The sequence below is a fragment of the Anastrepha obliqua genome, chromosome 5, assembly GCF_027943255.1.
Source record: "Anastrepha obliqua isolate idAnaObli1 chromosome 5, idAnaObli1_1.0, whole genome shotgun sequence".
Taxonomy (NCBI): Eukaryota; Metazoa; Arthropoda; class Insecta; order Diptera; family Tephritidae; genus Anastrepha; species Anastrepha obliqua.
In genome coordinates this window covers 111,078,560-111,094,228 of record NC_072896.1, presented here as the reverse complement: position 1 = coordinate 111,094,228, position 15,669 = coordinate 111,078,560, and the positions used below count along the sequence as shown (strand labels likewise).

The 15,669-nt window shown below is 40.2% G+C and overlaps 2 protein-coding genes across 2 annotated transcripts; both read left to right on the top strand.

Annotated features, from left to right (window-relative positions):
* The first annotated feature begins 310 nt into the window (after positions 1 to 310).
* LOC129249111 (uncharacterized) lies at positions 311 to 783 on the top strand. The gene has a single exon (XM_054888746.1). It carries the CDS (start codon positions 388 to 390, stop codon positions 646 to 648), a length of 261 nt encoding a protein of 86 aa, XP_054744721.1. The 5' UTR covers positions 311 to 387; the 3' UTR covers positions 649 to 783.
* Positions 784 to 13,051: 12,268 nt separating this feature from the next.
* LOC129248925 (ctenidin-3-like) lies at positions 13,052 to 13,552 on the top strand. Its single transcript, XM_054888538.1, has one exon. It carries the CDS (start codon positions 13,052 to 13,054, stop codon positions 13,550 to 13,552), a length of 501 nt encoding a protein of 166 aa, XP_054744513.1.
* The last annotated feature ends 2,117 nt before the right edge of the window (positions 13,553 to 15,669 follow it).

Below are 15,669 nucleotides of genomic sequence, written 5' to 3'. Positions count from 1 at the left end.
TCCTTTGCGGTTTGCTGTGGTAGTGAAATACTTTCTTGCCGTTGGTGATCGCCAGTCAACGAGCACTTTTTGTTTTTTGCCGAACACAAAGTGATGCACTTCTCCATGCTGACTGTGCGTGTGTACTGAGCACGCGTGTATTGTTGTTGATCCATATGTGCGTCGAAATATTACGCGAAGTAGTATTGGCGTAGTTCGCAAAATCTTCTCACCATAGTGTCCGCCAGCGTTTGTGTTTAATTCGGTCAGCGACTTCGCTTGAGTATAAATTTCCGCATAGCTTTGACTTGGCATTAGTGTGAATTGGAAAGACATCGGCGCGCGTTCGTAACTTAAACGTATCACTATTTTTTTAAAGAAATATCCTTCAGACAAGAGTTTAATATCATGAAAGTTTTATTAGTTTTGGCGCTATTGATCGCGGCTGCTTCGGCGATGCCGCAATTCGGTGGCTTTGGCGGTCGTCCAGGAGGCTTTGGAGGCTTTGGCGGTCCAGGTGGCTTTGGTCAAGGAGGTTTTGGTCAAGGAGGATTCGGTCCAGGAGGCTTTGGTCAAGGAGGCTTTGGCGGTGGCCCAGGAGGCTTTGGCGGTCCAGGAGGCTTTGGCGGCGGCCCAGGAGGCTTTGGTGGGTTTGGGTTCGGTCTCTAAGTGCTGCAAGCGAGGCAAACGTAGTTTAAGAAATTATTTGTTAACTAATTTAGATAAGATGTAAGGTGTATGCCTGAATGTTGCGCTGGTGTAAAAGTGCCATTTGTTTTTTATACTATTTTCAATAAAAGTGAAGTGGAAAATATATAAATAAAACCTTGTTGTGTGTTTCATTTAATTTGAAGTCCATTGAAAAGGTATTTAAAGAAATGTTTTTAATCAAATTGAAACCAAATTCACGCTTTTATCTTTAGGTGTCGCGACAACGGATGCCTATTTTGCAATTATTCAGAAATATTCACATTTGACGTACTTAAAAATGTGGAAATAATATTATAAAGTGTGCAGATTAAAACTATACATAGGAGGAGCGCTTCTTTGGTTATGGATTATAGATTTAAAAATATAAAAAAATAATTCGCGCGTACACTTTTGTTAGATGTTTGGCCGAGCTCCTCCTCCCATTTGTTGCAGACGTTTTGATGTTGTTCCAAAAATGAGGGAATCTACAGTTTTAAGCCGACTCCGAATGGCGAATGGTTTTCAGTTATGGTTAGAAGCTTTTTCATGTTAGAAATACACTCGGAGATTTGCCATTGTCTGCCGAGTGGCGACCACTATTAGAAAAAGTTTTTCCTATTATTTGATGCTCATGAACGAAGCTTCGACCTATGCACTCCGGAATGGTAGCTGCCCTTCAATCCATTCGACTACGGCCGCCGTTTATGGATTGGTAGAGTTTTTTTGTGTCCTCTCTCTTTCTCTCTCTCAGTTTCTTAATTTTGTAAGTTATTTCCACTTAAGTCAACGTTTTTGATTTCAGTTCCCTACGGCAGATCAACGCAAATATTTAGACTAAATAACAAGAATAATCATTGAACTATTGCTAAACATGTCGACGGCTTTCATTGGCCTAGACCTGTTTAGATATATGCGAGGGTCGTTTGAAAAGTCCGTGCAAAGTACGAGAGATGGCCTTGCTGTCGCGTATCGAGGTTATGTTTATTCAGTAGCAGCTCCTGGAAGAACAAACACCAAGTTTCACCCAGATCGGCATATTTCTTTACATTTGACATTGGTTTGAATCGAGGAGTCGGGTGATTTTCAAAAATGTCCTTTTCCATCACGACAACGCATCAGCTCAGGCCTCAGCAGTTGTGGTTGCAAATTTAAGAAAAATAAGGTTCCAACATATCCTCCTATTCTCGAGGCTTGACTTCCTTGGATCCCTCGGACTACTATTTGTTCCCTAATTTGAAGAAATATCTGGCAGGAAAAAAATTTGATTCGAAGGAGCAGATGATTGCAGGATAACTTGCAGATTTGGACAAACCGATTATTATTACAATGGGATCAACAAACTAGAATAGCATTGAACGAAGTGTATATGCCTAAAAGGCGGCTATGCGAAAAATAAAAAAGCTTTACCCCAAACAATTAAGCAGTTTTTATTTTTGCGCGGACATTTCAAACGACCCTCGTACGTCTGGCTTGCGGCTCTCTCTCATTTTATCGTACTAAAGTTCTCTTCGACTTTCAAGAGAGAGGGTATAGAAATAAATATCCAAAAGCCGATGGAATACAAGGTTTGGCCATCCGGTGCAAAATGGTGAGAGTCACTTTGGCTGTTACGTCACGGGAGTTTTGCCAGCGAAATTGTGCTCATTTATTTCACATCTATAATGATTTGACAATTAGCTTTTCAATTGTTGAAAACACGAAGCCTCTTGAGGTCATTCTCACTGATATGTCTGCATTTATTTGCGAGCCTCGAAGACACCCGAAGTTTATGGAAAAAAAGGATTTAGATGGAAAAAAGGCAAATAAGGCTCAAATCAGTTGTAAGTTAGAAACAAAAAATTGTCCACAGGATAATAAAAAGTTGGTTTGGTGAGACGTGCTGCTAAGAGGATAGTAGAGCCAGATATTTGATTATAATTTTATATACAACTAAAGGAAATGTTCGTAGGTAAACGATAAAACCAGGTGTGGCTATTAAATAAGAGAAAAGGAGACTGTCGGTTTGAAGCATGATGGAAAAATAATGAGATGGCGCATATTGTGGTCCCCTTACTTTGCTTTCAGCGAATTTGGCAACGAGTTACGTGATTTTAGCTCCAGTATGGCCAGATTACCATTTTCGTAATTTGATTTATCATTTTTTTTGTTCTAATTAAAATGTAATGTTTATAATTTTGTAAAATATACACTTATTAATAATTAGTTAAATAATTCACTCAGTTTTATTTAGCTTTACTTTTTTTTAACATCTGGTGGCATTGCCCGCTATTGCAGTTGTTGTTGGTGTTCTTCTGCTTTCAGCAGCCAAATCTCTCTCTCGCTACTGCAGTGTTGCCTAGCTTTGGATATGCAAACGCACTAAAATGCCCATTTCAAGAAAATAAAATACCAAATTTTAATTGAATTACTTAAAGAACTTTGTATGCGTGACAAATTGTCTTTAGAATGTGCGTTTTTTTTAAATAAAAATATTATGCTTATGTAAAATTTAATTTATGAGTTTTTTTGTTAAGCGAGACTCTTTTGTTAAGGGAACGACTTATTTGCTAAATTTGACGTTATGCAACTAGATAAGGTACCCTTTTTGTAAAAAGGTCAGTATGGTTTCTTAGTATTTTCTGGTATTTTGTGGCTTATTTTTACAATGAATACAACTCGTAATGTCCTATGTCTGGAAGAAACGATTACACTTCTATGGTTTTAATCCGCATTCAGTAAATTCAAACGCCTTTTAAAATATGTAAAAAGGTTTTCAATCTTAAGAAGAGTGGAGAGAGGAACATTTAATATTTTTGCATAACCTTAATAATAATAATTTATCCTAGTAGGTGGTCCAATGACCGACACTGCGACCTAAAAGATCTTTTGTGTCAAGCTACCTAATTTAATATGGATGATCCTTCTGATCATCCGCGAAAGTTGCCCGACCACTACATCAGGTTCTAGTTTGCCTAGTTGTTCTCTGCCTTTGGAAAGGAGTTGGTTGAAAGCCATGTTCTTCCAACAATTTTTCTGCTATACGTATAAACCTTAGTATATCTGTAATAGGAGCTTTCTTTATTTCTTCCGGATCCAGTTGATCGCGGTAGAAAATTTGCATTCTGGTTCTAGCCAGTGCAACGCACTCGCACAATAAGTGCTCCGTTGTTTCATCATCTTCAAGACAGAGTCTACACTCAGTGTCCCTGAGGAGTTGAATTCTGTTAAGATGATAGTTTAGATAGTAGTGGCCCGTAAGAAAGCCTACTATTTTCCTGATATCTACTTTTCGTAAGTTAATCAGTTCCTTTTTGTAGGTAAAGGGTCTAACCAACCTCTTGGCTTGACGAAGTTTCAGATTATTTTCCCAGTAAGCTATTCTGAGAGTATGTTCCCACTGGTCTACCCTGGATTTAGCTTCCGCCCAGTTGATACCACAATATGGTTCTGGTCCTATAAGGTCTGATGTCGATCCAGCCCTTGCCAGTTCATCAGCAATTTCGTTACCCTCGATTCCAGAGTGACCTGGAACCCAGCAAAGTACAACCGTATTTTTTGTACTTAATTTTTGAAGATTGTTTACACATTCTTCCACTAGTCTCGACTCCAAAGAATGAGACATTAGTGCTTTCAGTGCCGCTTGGCTGTCCGAATATATAGTTATGTGGGCCCCTTTGATACCCCTTTTTAGATTTGTCAGTGCACAGATCGAAATCGCTTGGATTTCGGCCTGGAAGACACTGGGCCATTTGCCCATGGGTTCTGAAATTTTTGTGTTGGGTCCAAAGATCCCGGCACCAACTCCAGTATTTGTTTTTGAACCATATTAGACTTTTTGGGTTAACCCAAGGTCCTCCAATTTCCCATTCATCACGGTCTGACATAATTATCTCATAATTTCTATTGAAGACCCGTTTCGGAATCATGTAGTCTGTTACTGAACAGCTAATATCCTTATCCGGTATTTTTCTTAGAATACTCATATGACCAAAGTCACTGTATTCCTTATTTGACAAGATTTGCATTTTTAGTGCATTTCTGGCTGCACATTTCCATATGAATATATGCAGTGGGGATAGTCCTACTATCGCTTCAATTGCAGTTGTGGGACAGTTTCGCATGGCACCTGTTATAGACAAACAGGCCTGCCTTTGAAGACTTGCCAGTAATTTCTTGGCTGTTACTTGTGTGGTTTTGGGCCACCAAACAAGGGACGCATAGGTGATGATTGGTCGAATCATCATTGTATACATCCAATGAATCATTTTGGAGTCAATACCCCATGTTCTCCCCAGGAGACTGCGACATGCCCACATGGCTCTGGTGGCTTTATCTATCACCGATTTAAGGTGAGAGTTCCAATTTAATCTTTTATCCAGAACAACTCCTAAATATTTGACCTCATTGGAATAGTTTATATTTGTTCCTTCGACAGTAATTGAACCAAGGTCCAACTTATATCTGTTTGTGAAGGGTACAATAATAGTCTTGCTGGGATTTATAGAAAGTCCTTCTGCACGACACCAGTTTAGAATGAAATTTAATGTTTGATTCATAATGCTGGATATTGTTCTGTCGAATTTGCCATGAATAATCACTGCAATATCGTCAGCATAGCCAATTACCTCCAAGCCTAACTCACTTAGTTTGACTAGGAGGTCGTCAATAACCAGGGACCATAATAAAGGTGAAAAAAAAACCACCTTGGGGGCATCCTTTTAATGCTTTGACTGAGACTGATACATCTCCTAGAGATGAGCTGATTTCTCTGCTTTCCAGCATTGCCTTTACCCACCCTATAGTCGGCTTGTCAATGTTTTTATTTTGTAATGCTCTATCAATCGAGCGATAATCTATATTATCAAATGCACCCTCGATATCTAAAACCTTGAAAGGAGCAAAAAATTAAATTCACACTTTCAAAATATCAAATTTTATAAGAACCAACTAATTCCCATTAGCACTAAAATCTTCTCAGACTGGCCTTTTTTAACCTTCTTTTGTATAATAATACAGTTTTTTTAACTTAAAGTTTCGGTAGCTTTAAATTTAAAAAAAAGAAACAAACACGAAACTTCAAAATTTTCGCATTTTCGGTATAAAAAAGGACTAAATTTGTTACGAAGAGCAAATGATTGGCCATACTGCACAACTCAGCAAACGTGACATAGCGCACTCTCTGATGGGCGCAATCTTCTTCTATCATTCTTGGGTTTGAAGTATTTTATTGTGGTTTCAAAAAATTTATTTTCTTGATCACATCCACAATGCACTCCTCTTCTCTCTCTGCATTCCATACGAAATAGCCATTTTGTGAAACATTCCAGTGCTGTAAGTTTTCTTGGCCGTGCCACATTCGTGCCACTCTCTCTTTCATAGCTTCAACGGACGCAAGATCGGTCAAATAAGATGGATAGTCTTGCTTGACTAGAAATGTAATAATGCGGCTTGCGTCAGTGCTTGGCTTGGCGAAGAACCCGTGACTCGCCCACAATGCAACTAATTGTTTTCTTATCCTTTGACGAAGCCAATTCCTAGATACTCTGCAATCGCACGAGTACGTAACTGACGGGCAGAATGATCCAGATTACCTTTTTCTCAATAATCTTGAACGTCTGCTCGGCTTTCTCGAACACACGAACGAGATTCATTGTGCCACACTTCTTTCAATACCTTATAAGTTTAAGTGGCGGAGTTGCCTAGTTATATTTGAAATTACACAATATTTCATTGCTCTACTGTTACGCTCTATTGTTGGACTTAACATTTCTTCGATGAAAAAAGGAAATAACCCTAAGATGACCAAGGGCTTCGCAGGTTTATTTCCTGGGAAAGAGAAAGCTTTACGCTTGCAGCGGGCTGTCACTGGCAGTTGGAGGCTCCACGCTTCTCAAAAAGCTTTAGTGCTGTTATTTAATACATGGACATACCCTTTCAGACTTGTAAGCTAAAGTTGAGGTAATGAAACCATTTGCACAATCGTCCCACAATTATGACCGACTCTCAATGCTAAATGCACAAAATCTCTGCTAAGCCAAAATAAGCATAGTCTTAGTACACTGATTGCCTAGTGGGCATACACTCCCAGAGGATGGGCGTGTAAGCACATGACTTCTGCAGAAGCTGTCTAGATGAGGACCAGACAGTATGGAGGCAGACATTAAACGACATTCATCGGGAGACCTCTACCACCTTGCTAAGCTCCCGACCCTTGAATGCCGTTATAGGAGTTCAACCACCAGCGTACTTTTGGCCAATTATGTTCTGTATTTTGTAGCAGCTTAAACTCCTACTTGGTCGGCCGCCGTAGCCAATTGTATTGGTACGTGTGCACCATTCGGTAGTGCGTAGGTTCGAATCTCCGTTCATGAAACAGCAAAATGGTAGAAAAAGTGTTTTCTAATAACGGTCACTCCTCGACAGACAATGACAAACTTCCGAGTGTATTTGATTCTGCATTGAAAATATCCTCATAAAAAAATACAGAAGTATCTGCCGTTCGAAGTCGGCTTAAAGCTTTAGCTTCCTTCATTTGTGGAACAACATCCAGACGCACACCACAAATAGGAGAAGAAGCTCGGCGAAATACTTAACAAAAGTGTACGCACCAATTATTTATTTATTTTAAACTCTTTCTCAGCAAGAATCGACCACGACATACTCAATATATGCTCCGCATGTGAGAGCACACCACACGAGACGAACCACCTATTCACAAGACCTATCAAATCTACTCACCTAACACTTTCCTCTCGCTGGAACCACACAGGTCGAAACAGCACGTTTTCTGGGTCTACCGTTAGATGAGACTCCAGTGTCGTTGTCCTGGTCTCTCCAGATGTAGATTTACCATTTTAACCCAGTGAAAACCGCTTGAACCTAACCTAATCAAAATGATGCTCAGATTGGAGGTAGTCTTTCCAATAGGGTTTTTTGACAGATCCCGCGTGACTACTGTCAAACTAAATATATATTTTATTTTCAATATTCATTTCATCATGTAAAAACTTACCCCTCAACAATAAATCGTGAGATGGTGTTACGAAAATTAACGCTCTGTGAGAAGTGTTCATCGCGCGCTCAGGCCAACTTATGGTGTACAGAACTATTGAGTGGTGAGGCCCATTTTTGACACATTGGTTAGATCCATTCAAAACAACTGTTTAGTGAAGCTTATGGGCTGGAGAAGTCATCGGCCCATATTTCTTCATAGAACAGGCTGGGGCCAATGTAACAATGAATGTCGTACACTGTAGCGTCATGGTAAACGACTGTTAGGTGTATAAGCTTAAATCCGCTGATTGCTCGTAAATGGCGTTAGTGAGCATATCAAGTTACCATAGAAATGCCATATTTTTTTTGCATGGGTTCGACACCTGTTTACATCAATCACTGCACATCATCAGTGATTTCATACAGCAACACACTTTTTTCCTTGCGTAATCATGTCTAATTTTGTGCCAAAAAAAGAGCATATGCGGGAAGCTCTACTTTTTTGCTTTAATTTGAAGAAATCGGCTGCCGAATCGCATCGAATGCTTGTGGAGGCCTATGGTGACAGTGCATTATCGGAAACAACTTGCAGAGACTGGTTTCGTCGGTTCAAAGACGGCCATTTTGACTTGAGTGACAAGAAGCGTGAAAATCGGCCCAGAAAAGTTGAGGACCATGAATTGCAGGCTCTTTTGGATGAGGACGATACCCAATCGCAAAAAATGCTTGCCGAGCAGTTAGGTGTCACTCAACCAGCCATTTCCATGCGTTTACGTGCCATGGGAAAGGTCCAAAAAGTCGGAAAATGGGTACCCCATGAATTGAACGATAGACAGATGGAGCGACGCCAAAACACATGCGAAATCTTGCTGGCTAGGCATAAAAGAAAGTCGTTCCTGCATCTTGTGGTGACTAGCGATGAAAAGTGGATATACTTTGAGAATCCTAAACGAAAAAAATCATGGGTCGATCCCGGCCAACCATCAACTTCTTCATCAAGACCTAAGCATCAAGACGATGCTGTGCGTTTGGTGGGATCAGCAGGGTGTCGTTTACTATGAGCTGTTGAAACCTGGTGAAACTGTTAATTCTCATCGCTACCACCAACAACTCATCAAATTGCGCCGTGCTTTGCGTGAAAAAAGGCCTCGTTATGAACAAAGACATGAGAAGCTGATTTTCCTCCACGACAACGCCCCATCGCACACGTCAAGAATGGTCCAAAACTACTTGGAGACAATCAATTGGGAGGTGCTACCTCATCCCGCTTATTCACCAGACCTGGCCCCTTCGGACTATCATCTGTTTTCATCGATGGGTCACGCGCTCGCCGAACAGCACTTCGATTCGTACGAAGACGTCCGGAAATGGCTTGACGAGTGGTTCGCCTCGAAAGATGAAGAATTCTTTTAGCGTGGTATACACAAATTGCCCGAGAGATGGGAAAAATGTATAGCTAGCGAGGGCAAATACTTTGAATAAATTATTTTTTTGCTTTCTATAAAAAAAAATGGGTTTTCTTTTACTAAAAAACAGCGGATTTAAGCTTATACACCTAACATTGATCTTCACAACATTTGGTTCCAACCAGACGGCGGATGACGCTACAACAATGGATTTACTGCGCAGTTTCTCATCTCAGACCAGTGGATTGGCCACCAAGACCGTGTGATATCACACCTTTGGACTTTTATTCGTGGGGTTATGTAAAATCTAAATGCTTTGTGGATATATCAGCTCAGATAGAGGCATTGGAAGCCAGGTTAGGTTAGGCTAGCCTAGTTGGGAATAAGCCACGCATAGACCTTTTGGTCCCTAGCGATACCAGATGGAGACCGACCTCTATGAATACCTAAAGTAGACATCATGTAGGATGTCAACGCTTTTGGCGCATCTAAGCAAAGCTGGGAGCTCCGCTTTTGAGACGTCTTCCAGACCCTCACACAGTGGGGCTCCCAGGCATCTCAGTCAGTTCTAAAGTTTTCTCAACATCCTCTATACATTTTCTGCATTTGTCCGTGTTAGCAATCCCTATTTTGTACGCATGTGCAGCCAATAGATTGTGACCTGTTAGTTCTGCATTCCTTTCGCGAGAGCGTAAGTACGAATTGAGTCAGTTTTTTGTCGTTAGTTCTACACATGACTTTTGCTGTTTTGCATGTGGTCAGGTTAGTCCACCTAGCTTCCACTTGCCTTTTCATGTGGTCGTCCATTTCGTTGTATATTGTGTTTAGCGGTTTTGGTATGTCATTCTCTTGCTCAAAAGGTAGTCTAACAGCACTTTTTGCTACCTCATCTACTATTTCGTTCCCCGCATTGGAAGCCAACATTACTAAAAATATTCACGAGTTACCGACCGATGTCCTCCAGCGAGTTATTCAAAATTGGTGTTTACGGATGGCGGAATTACGGCGCAGTTGCGGCCAACATTTGCAAGGAATTATCTTTAGAAAATAAATGTCATGAATGGTACTACACAAATATAATGAAGATTGCACAATCAATTTGGAGATTCCTTGTTTTATTTCAATTTAAAATACGATACCTCTAAATTGATCAGGCTTCATTGAATACTCACACTTCGCATGTGGAGAAAAGCATTTCCTTTCTAATTATTCTTTTATTTTCAAAATGCAACTTTAGGTAACCTTTTATAAAGCAATTTATACGAAATCCAAATCTGCAACTTCAACCTAAGTCACACCAGTAGCAGTTCAGTCACGAAGTAAGTAGTATAAGACCAGGCGGTTTGTGAGTTAACTCTTTCCGGCGCACTGAAAAAAATCGCTAAAAATTAAACACAAAGATTTTTTTATTTCATTTATTCGAGACATTTAATGAAGAAAATGTAAAAAAAAATGTTTATCCTTGCAGGATTTTGTACAAGGATGTGGTACGACTTTTATACCATCGAGCATGGAGTGCGAGGATTATTTATGAAACTCATTGAAACAAGTTTTTGTTTTGCTGAGGCAAAGTGGCACATTACAACTTGAGCACATCCACTGAGTCCTTCTTTGGTGGCTTGTCGTGCTGCAGTACGCACATCTACGCAAGGTTGTTCTGACTGGTTGGTGAGATGACGAGGAACGTAGGCTTGGATCTACATACGGTTTATTTTTCTTTATGCGGACTCTAGCTTGCTTTTTATTTTTGGTTCCAAGAGTAGGTGGTGAGGCTGAACTGCATAGTATTGAAATCAAATCAAGTTTGAAGTCCTTAAGGGATAAGTGGTACCCTATGATTTTAGAAATAATAAAAGAATTCACGACTGCAATATCAAGAAAGTGAAAAAATATTCGGTGCCACCACTTGCGGCTTTTTCTGTTCAGCTCGTAGTACTTCTTTAGCTGATCTAACTTGTCAACGTTATTCATGTGCATATTATAGTCGTGTATTATTAAACCATTGCTTTGGCGTTGTTGTACCGTTACAAATTTTTTCGGATCATGAAAGTTAGATAAAGCTGTAACCTCTCTTTTGTCAATCTACTTCATGAAGAGTATACCAGAATCACTAATTTGCCAATCATAGTCGCTCCGTTTTAATTGCTTCCCAGGTCTAATATCGGTAGGAAGAAATTTTCGATTGGTTCGCACTGTTCCGCATCCATTTATCAACAGCTTTTTCAGTTCAAGAATCAAGTTGAACGAAGTGAAAAAATGATCGAAAAACACTTTATGGTGTTTCCCCCCAAAATCAGTAGTTAAGCCGAGAACGACCCGTTCTCCAAGTTTTTTTTCGACTAGATCTCCTTTTTTACCCGTATATAGTATATCTCGAACCCTGCTGAAGTTTTTTAGCCATTGTCATTGTATGTAACGTATATACCGCGCGGTGGTATACTTTTTGTACCAGGAACTTTAAACACTTTCCACACTAAGTCTTTTGATTATTTTTATTCCATTGGCTGAGTAATTAATTCATTAACACTTTATTTTATTAAAATTGTAGGAAACCGATGCTGTTCGCGCTTTTATTTACAAAATATGATAAATTCTGAGTAACAATTTAATACTTCAATATTCTACTCATTTTGCGCGTAAAAAACATATATATTTATCTCTTTCAAACACTTGTTATATTTTTTTTTAGAAAATATAAGCTTAAATTTGCCTGTATAAGTGGTAAAAGAATTATACCAATGCGCATAAAATGCAGGAAAAACATTTAAATAAGTGGTCTAAATTTTATACCAGCGCCCCGGAAAGAGTGAAAGCAAAGTGACAGCACTGATCGATCGAGCTTTTTCTCCTTTCTTTCAACACTTCAAACGAGACTCGAACTATTTGTTTTTATTGTAGCTAAGTAAATAAAGCAATTCTTGTAAATTTATTAATTTTCGTTCTTAATGTATTTTATAAGTTATTTTGCGAGAACCGGTTCCACGAAAATACGAAACGCAGATGCTTTGCATAGGAACTCATTAAGAATGCGAAAAAAAGGGTAGCTTTGTATAATTTTGTAGACCAGAATGACAAGAAATTTTAATTAAATTTTATTGGATAATAACGTTTAGCGAAACAACAAAAACTGTTAGGCAACAAAACTATTAAGAAAAATTCGCCAATTAATGAGTTTTGTGTTGACAAAAATAGAAAAAAATATGAATAAATGTTTCTGTTAGTAATTTTAGCTGTATTTTATTTTCTATGCTTTATTTTGTTATTTATTTTTGTGCTTATAATTTTTCTTTCTACAACTGACAGTGGGCATAAGTTATTTACGCGCAGAGAAATCCATGACGAAAGAAATCTAAACTTAAATAATTTACTGATTAAATAAAAGAAATGCTAATTTTTAAACAGATACGTGCTGGACATATATACGTACATATTTATATGTGAATATGTATTTATTTTATGTATGAAATTAGTGGTAATTTGAATATAACAGCGATCGATTGGTTTGGGCGATTTCTAAAACGTTTTCAATTAGTTGCGATGAGAAGATTATTTCACTTTGTCTGTATGTATGTATGCATTTAAGAATATGTCTGTATGCATATGCATATGGTATATTTTCTATACGAAACTTGGTACGTTTTTTTCTCCTTGAGCTTATTGCTGTCAAGTACAACAATGATTCGGGTTTTCACGCGAAAAAAACAGTTGTATTTGTTGCTCAGCTCTTTGCGCGTACCCTCAAGCCTTAGAGCATCTGTGATTCTCTCACTTTCCCGCAATCACCCCTAAGTGTTGGTGTTGATTTTGCATTTAGCATCCCGCTGACAGCAGGTAGCCGGCGGTAATCGACTGCACAATCAACAACTATCATCATTTGAGTAGCTGCTTTTGCCCACCTCGTTTGCTATAAAATCAGCTTCGCAAGCCGGTGAGAAACTAGTTTTGTTGTGTGTTTAGTTATAACGACTTGCATCCAGCATCCAGCATCGAAATCAAATCAAATCATGAAGTTATTAATTGTACTTATTGCTACTTTGGGAGTGGCTTGTGCCTTCCCACATGGCTTTGGTGGTAATGCTGGAGCTGATGCCGGTGCTAATGCGTCAGCTAGTGGCGGCGGAGGCGGCTTCGGAGGCCCCCAGGGTCACCGTGGCGGTTATGGTGGTCCCGGTGGTCCTGGTGGTCCTGGTGGATTTATTCCAGGAGGTCCAGGAGGTCCAGGAGGTCCAGGTGGTCCAGGTGGTCCAGGTGGTCATGGAGGTTCTGGTGGATTTATTCCCGGTGGTCCAGGTGGCCCAGGCGGTTATGGAGGCGGCCAAGGTGGTCCTGGTGTCTACGGAGGCGGTAGTGCGAATGCCAACGCAAAGGCGAGCTCCAACGCGTATGGTAGTGGTAATGCCAATGCCAATGCCAATGCCAGTGCAAAGGCTCAAGCTGGAGGCTTTGGTGGCGCCCAGGCTAGTGCAAACGCTCAGGCTAGTGCCTCAGCCGGTTCCGCATTCTAGAATAACACACACCACACTCATCTCGAACTGCCCAACATTTTTTAGCTAATGTGATTTATGTATAAAGTTTTAAGCAAAGATACAAAGAGAGAGAAAAAAAAATGACAAGAAAAAAAAATAATAAAAAATTAAAATTTAATATTTATTTGAATTTGTTTCTAGTGTTGGAACAAAAAATACCCGTTTTGAAGACTACATGTATTGTGCGGAGTTCTGCAGCTCTACGTGAGTTAAATAATGAAAATTGCATAGAAGCCATATTGTTAAGAATGAAAATGGCTCGACAAAGAAATGAGCTTACTATACTGATAAAATTCATACCTTAGTTGAAAAAGACTTACATGAAGTAGTAGGGACTACGAAGAAATCTATATAGGGGAAAAAATTAACTCTTGCGGCCTTTATGGGCATTGAAGGCGCTTGCAATAATGTTAAGTCTGAGTTAATTGTCACTGCACAAAATAGACTAGAGGAGACTAGATAGACCAATATGGCTCTGGATCTCGACCCTGCTAGGCTGCAGGGAAACTAATGATGTGACGGGACGGCCAGAATCACTAGATTCGTGTGTATGGTGGTGCCCTCACGTCTCTTTATACATATCTAGTAGCAATTGATGAAGTCCTAACTCGTTTAAATGGGGGTGGGGTAGAGGTTGTGGCAAACGCCGATGACGTGGTCCTATTGGTATCTGGGCCGTTTCACTCGGTCAGACATTTTTTGAAAGGTCATTGGTTGTACTCAGTAGCTGGGCTGCTAGTTTCGGCCTCTGAGTGAACTCTGAAAAAACAGTGCTGGTGCTACTCGTATTTACCAGAAATTATAAGCCTCTACTTTAGCTTCCCAAATTAAATAACCATGTTCTTCCGCTTTCATCGGAAGGTATCTTGGAGTGATACGTGACATCAAACACCACTGGACACACTGAAAATTGGGAAAATAAGGCCAGTTTTCTACTCCTGCATATCTACATACATATGTTCTGGGGGGAAAAATGGAGACTCAAGCCAAAGGTCGTTCTTTAGATGTACAAAGGGTGGGAAGCTCTTTGGAAGGGAAGTGATATTATATTACTAAGCTGCGGCGGGTGTACGCATCCGTTGGCATCACCGGAGCATCTAGAAGTTGTCCCAGTGCTGTTCTGAATGTCGTTTTGTACTTACTTCCCTTCAACTTTTACGTTATTTCCATCGCTGCTCAAAGTGCAATCAAATTAAAGAAGATTGGCCTCTGGAGCCAATCTCTCAAGGGACAAGGTATCATTTTTGGGCAGTTAACACCGTAATTCTCTGAATTTCGGACAGATCTCTATACGAAAACTGGAGTTTGAGGGCCGTGCCAGGGCAATCTTTGAAAGTCGGCAGGATTGTAACGAGGAGAAAACCTGACGTTTCTTTCTCGTGCCAACCGGCGCCAATTGGACACAACAAGTGAAGCCAAATCCTTCTCTACCCGATCTTTTCAACGCAGAAGAGGCCTTTCTCTTCCTCTACCACCACCAGCTGGTACCGCATCGAAAACTTTCAGAGCCGGAGCGTTTGTATCCATTCGGACGACATGACCCAACCAACGTAGCCGCTGGATCTCTATTCACTTCGCTATGTCTATGTCGTCGTAAAGCTCATACAGCTCATCGTTCCATCGCCTGCAATATACGGCGTTGCCAACGTGCAAAGGTCCAAAAATCTCACGCAGAATCTTTCTCTCAAACGCTCCAGGCGTCGCTTCATCGGATGTTGTGATCGCCCACGCTTCTGCGCCATACATTAGGGCATGAGAGTCTTGTAGAGTTGTGTTAGTTTTGTTAGTCCAAAGTAGCACTTTTTGGCAAGAGAGATTCTGCGTTGGATTTCAAGGCTGACATTGTTATTGGTGTTAATACTGGTTCCTAAGTATACGAAGTCCTTTACAACCTCAAAATTATAACTGGCAACAGTGAGATGGGTGCCGATTCGCGGGTGCGCCAACTGTTTGTTTGATGACAGGAGGTACTTCGTTTTGTCCTCGTTCACCACCAGACCCATTCGCTTTGCCTCTTTATCCAGTTTGGAGAAGGCAGAACTAACAGCGCGGTTGTTAAGGCCAATGATGTCGATATCATCGGCATACGCCAAAAA

Coding starts and splice junctions, on each gene's coding strand:
- LOC129249111 (XM_054888746.1), top strand. CDS start 388: ATGAAAGTTTTATTAGTTTTGGCGCTATTGATCGCGGCTGCTTCGGCG.
- LOC129248925 (XM_054888538.1), top strand. CDS start 13,052: ATGAAGTTATTAATTGTACTTATTGCTACTTTGGGAGTGGCTTGTGCC.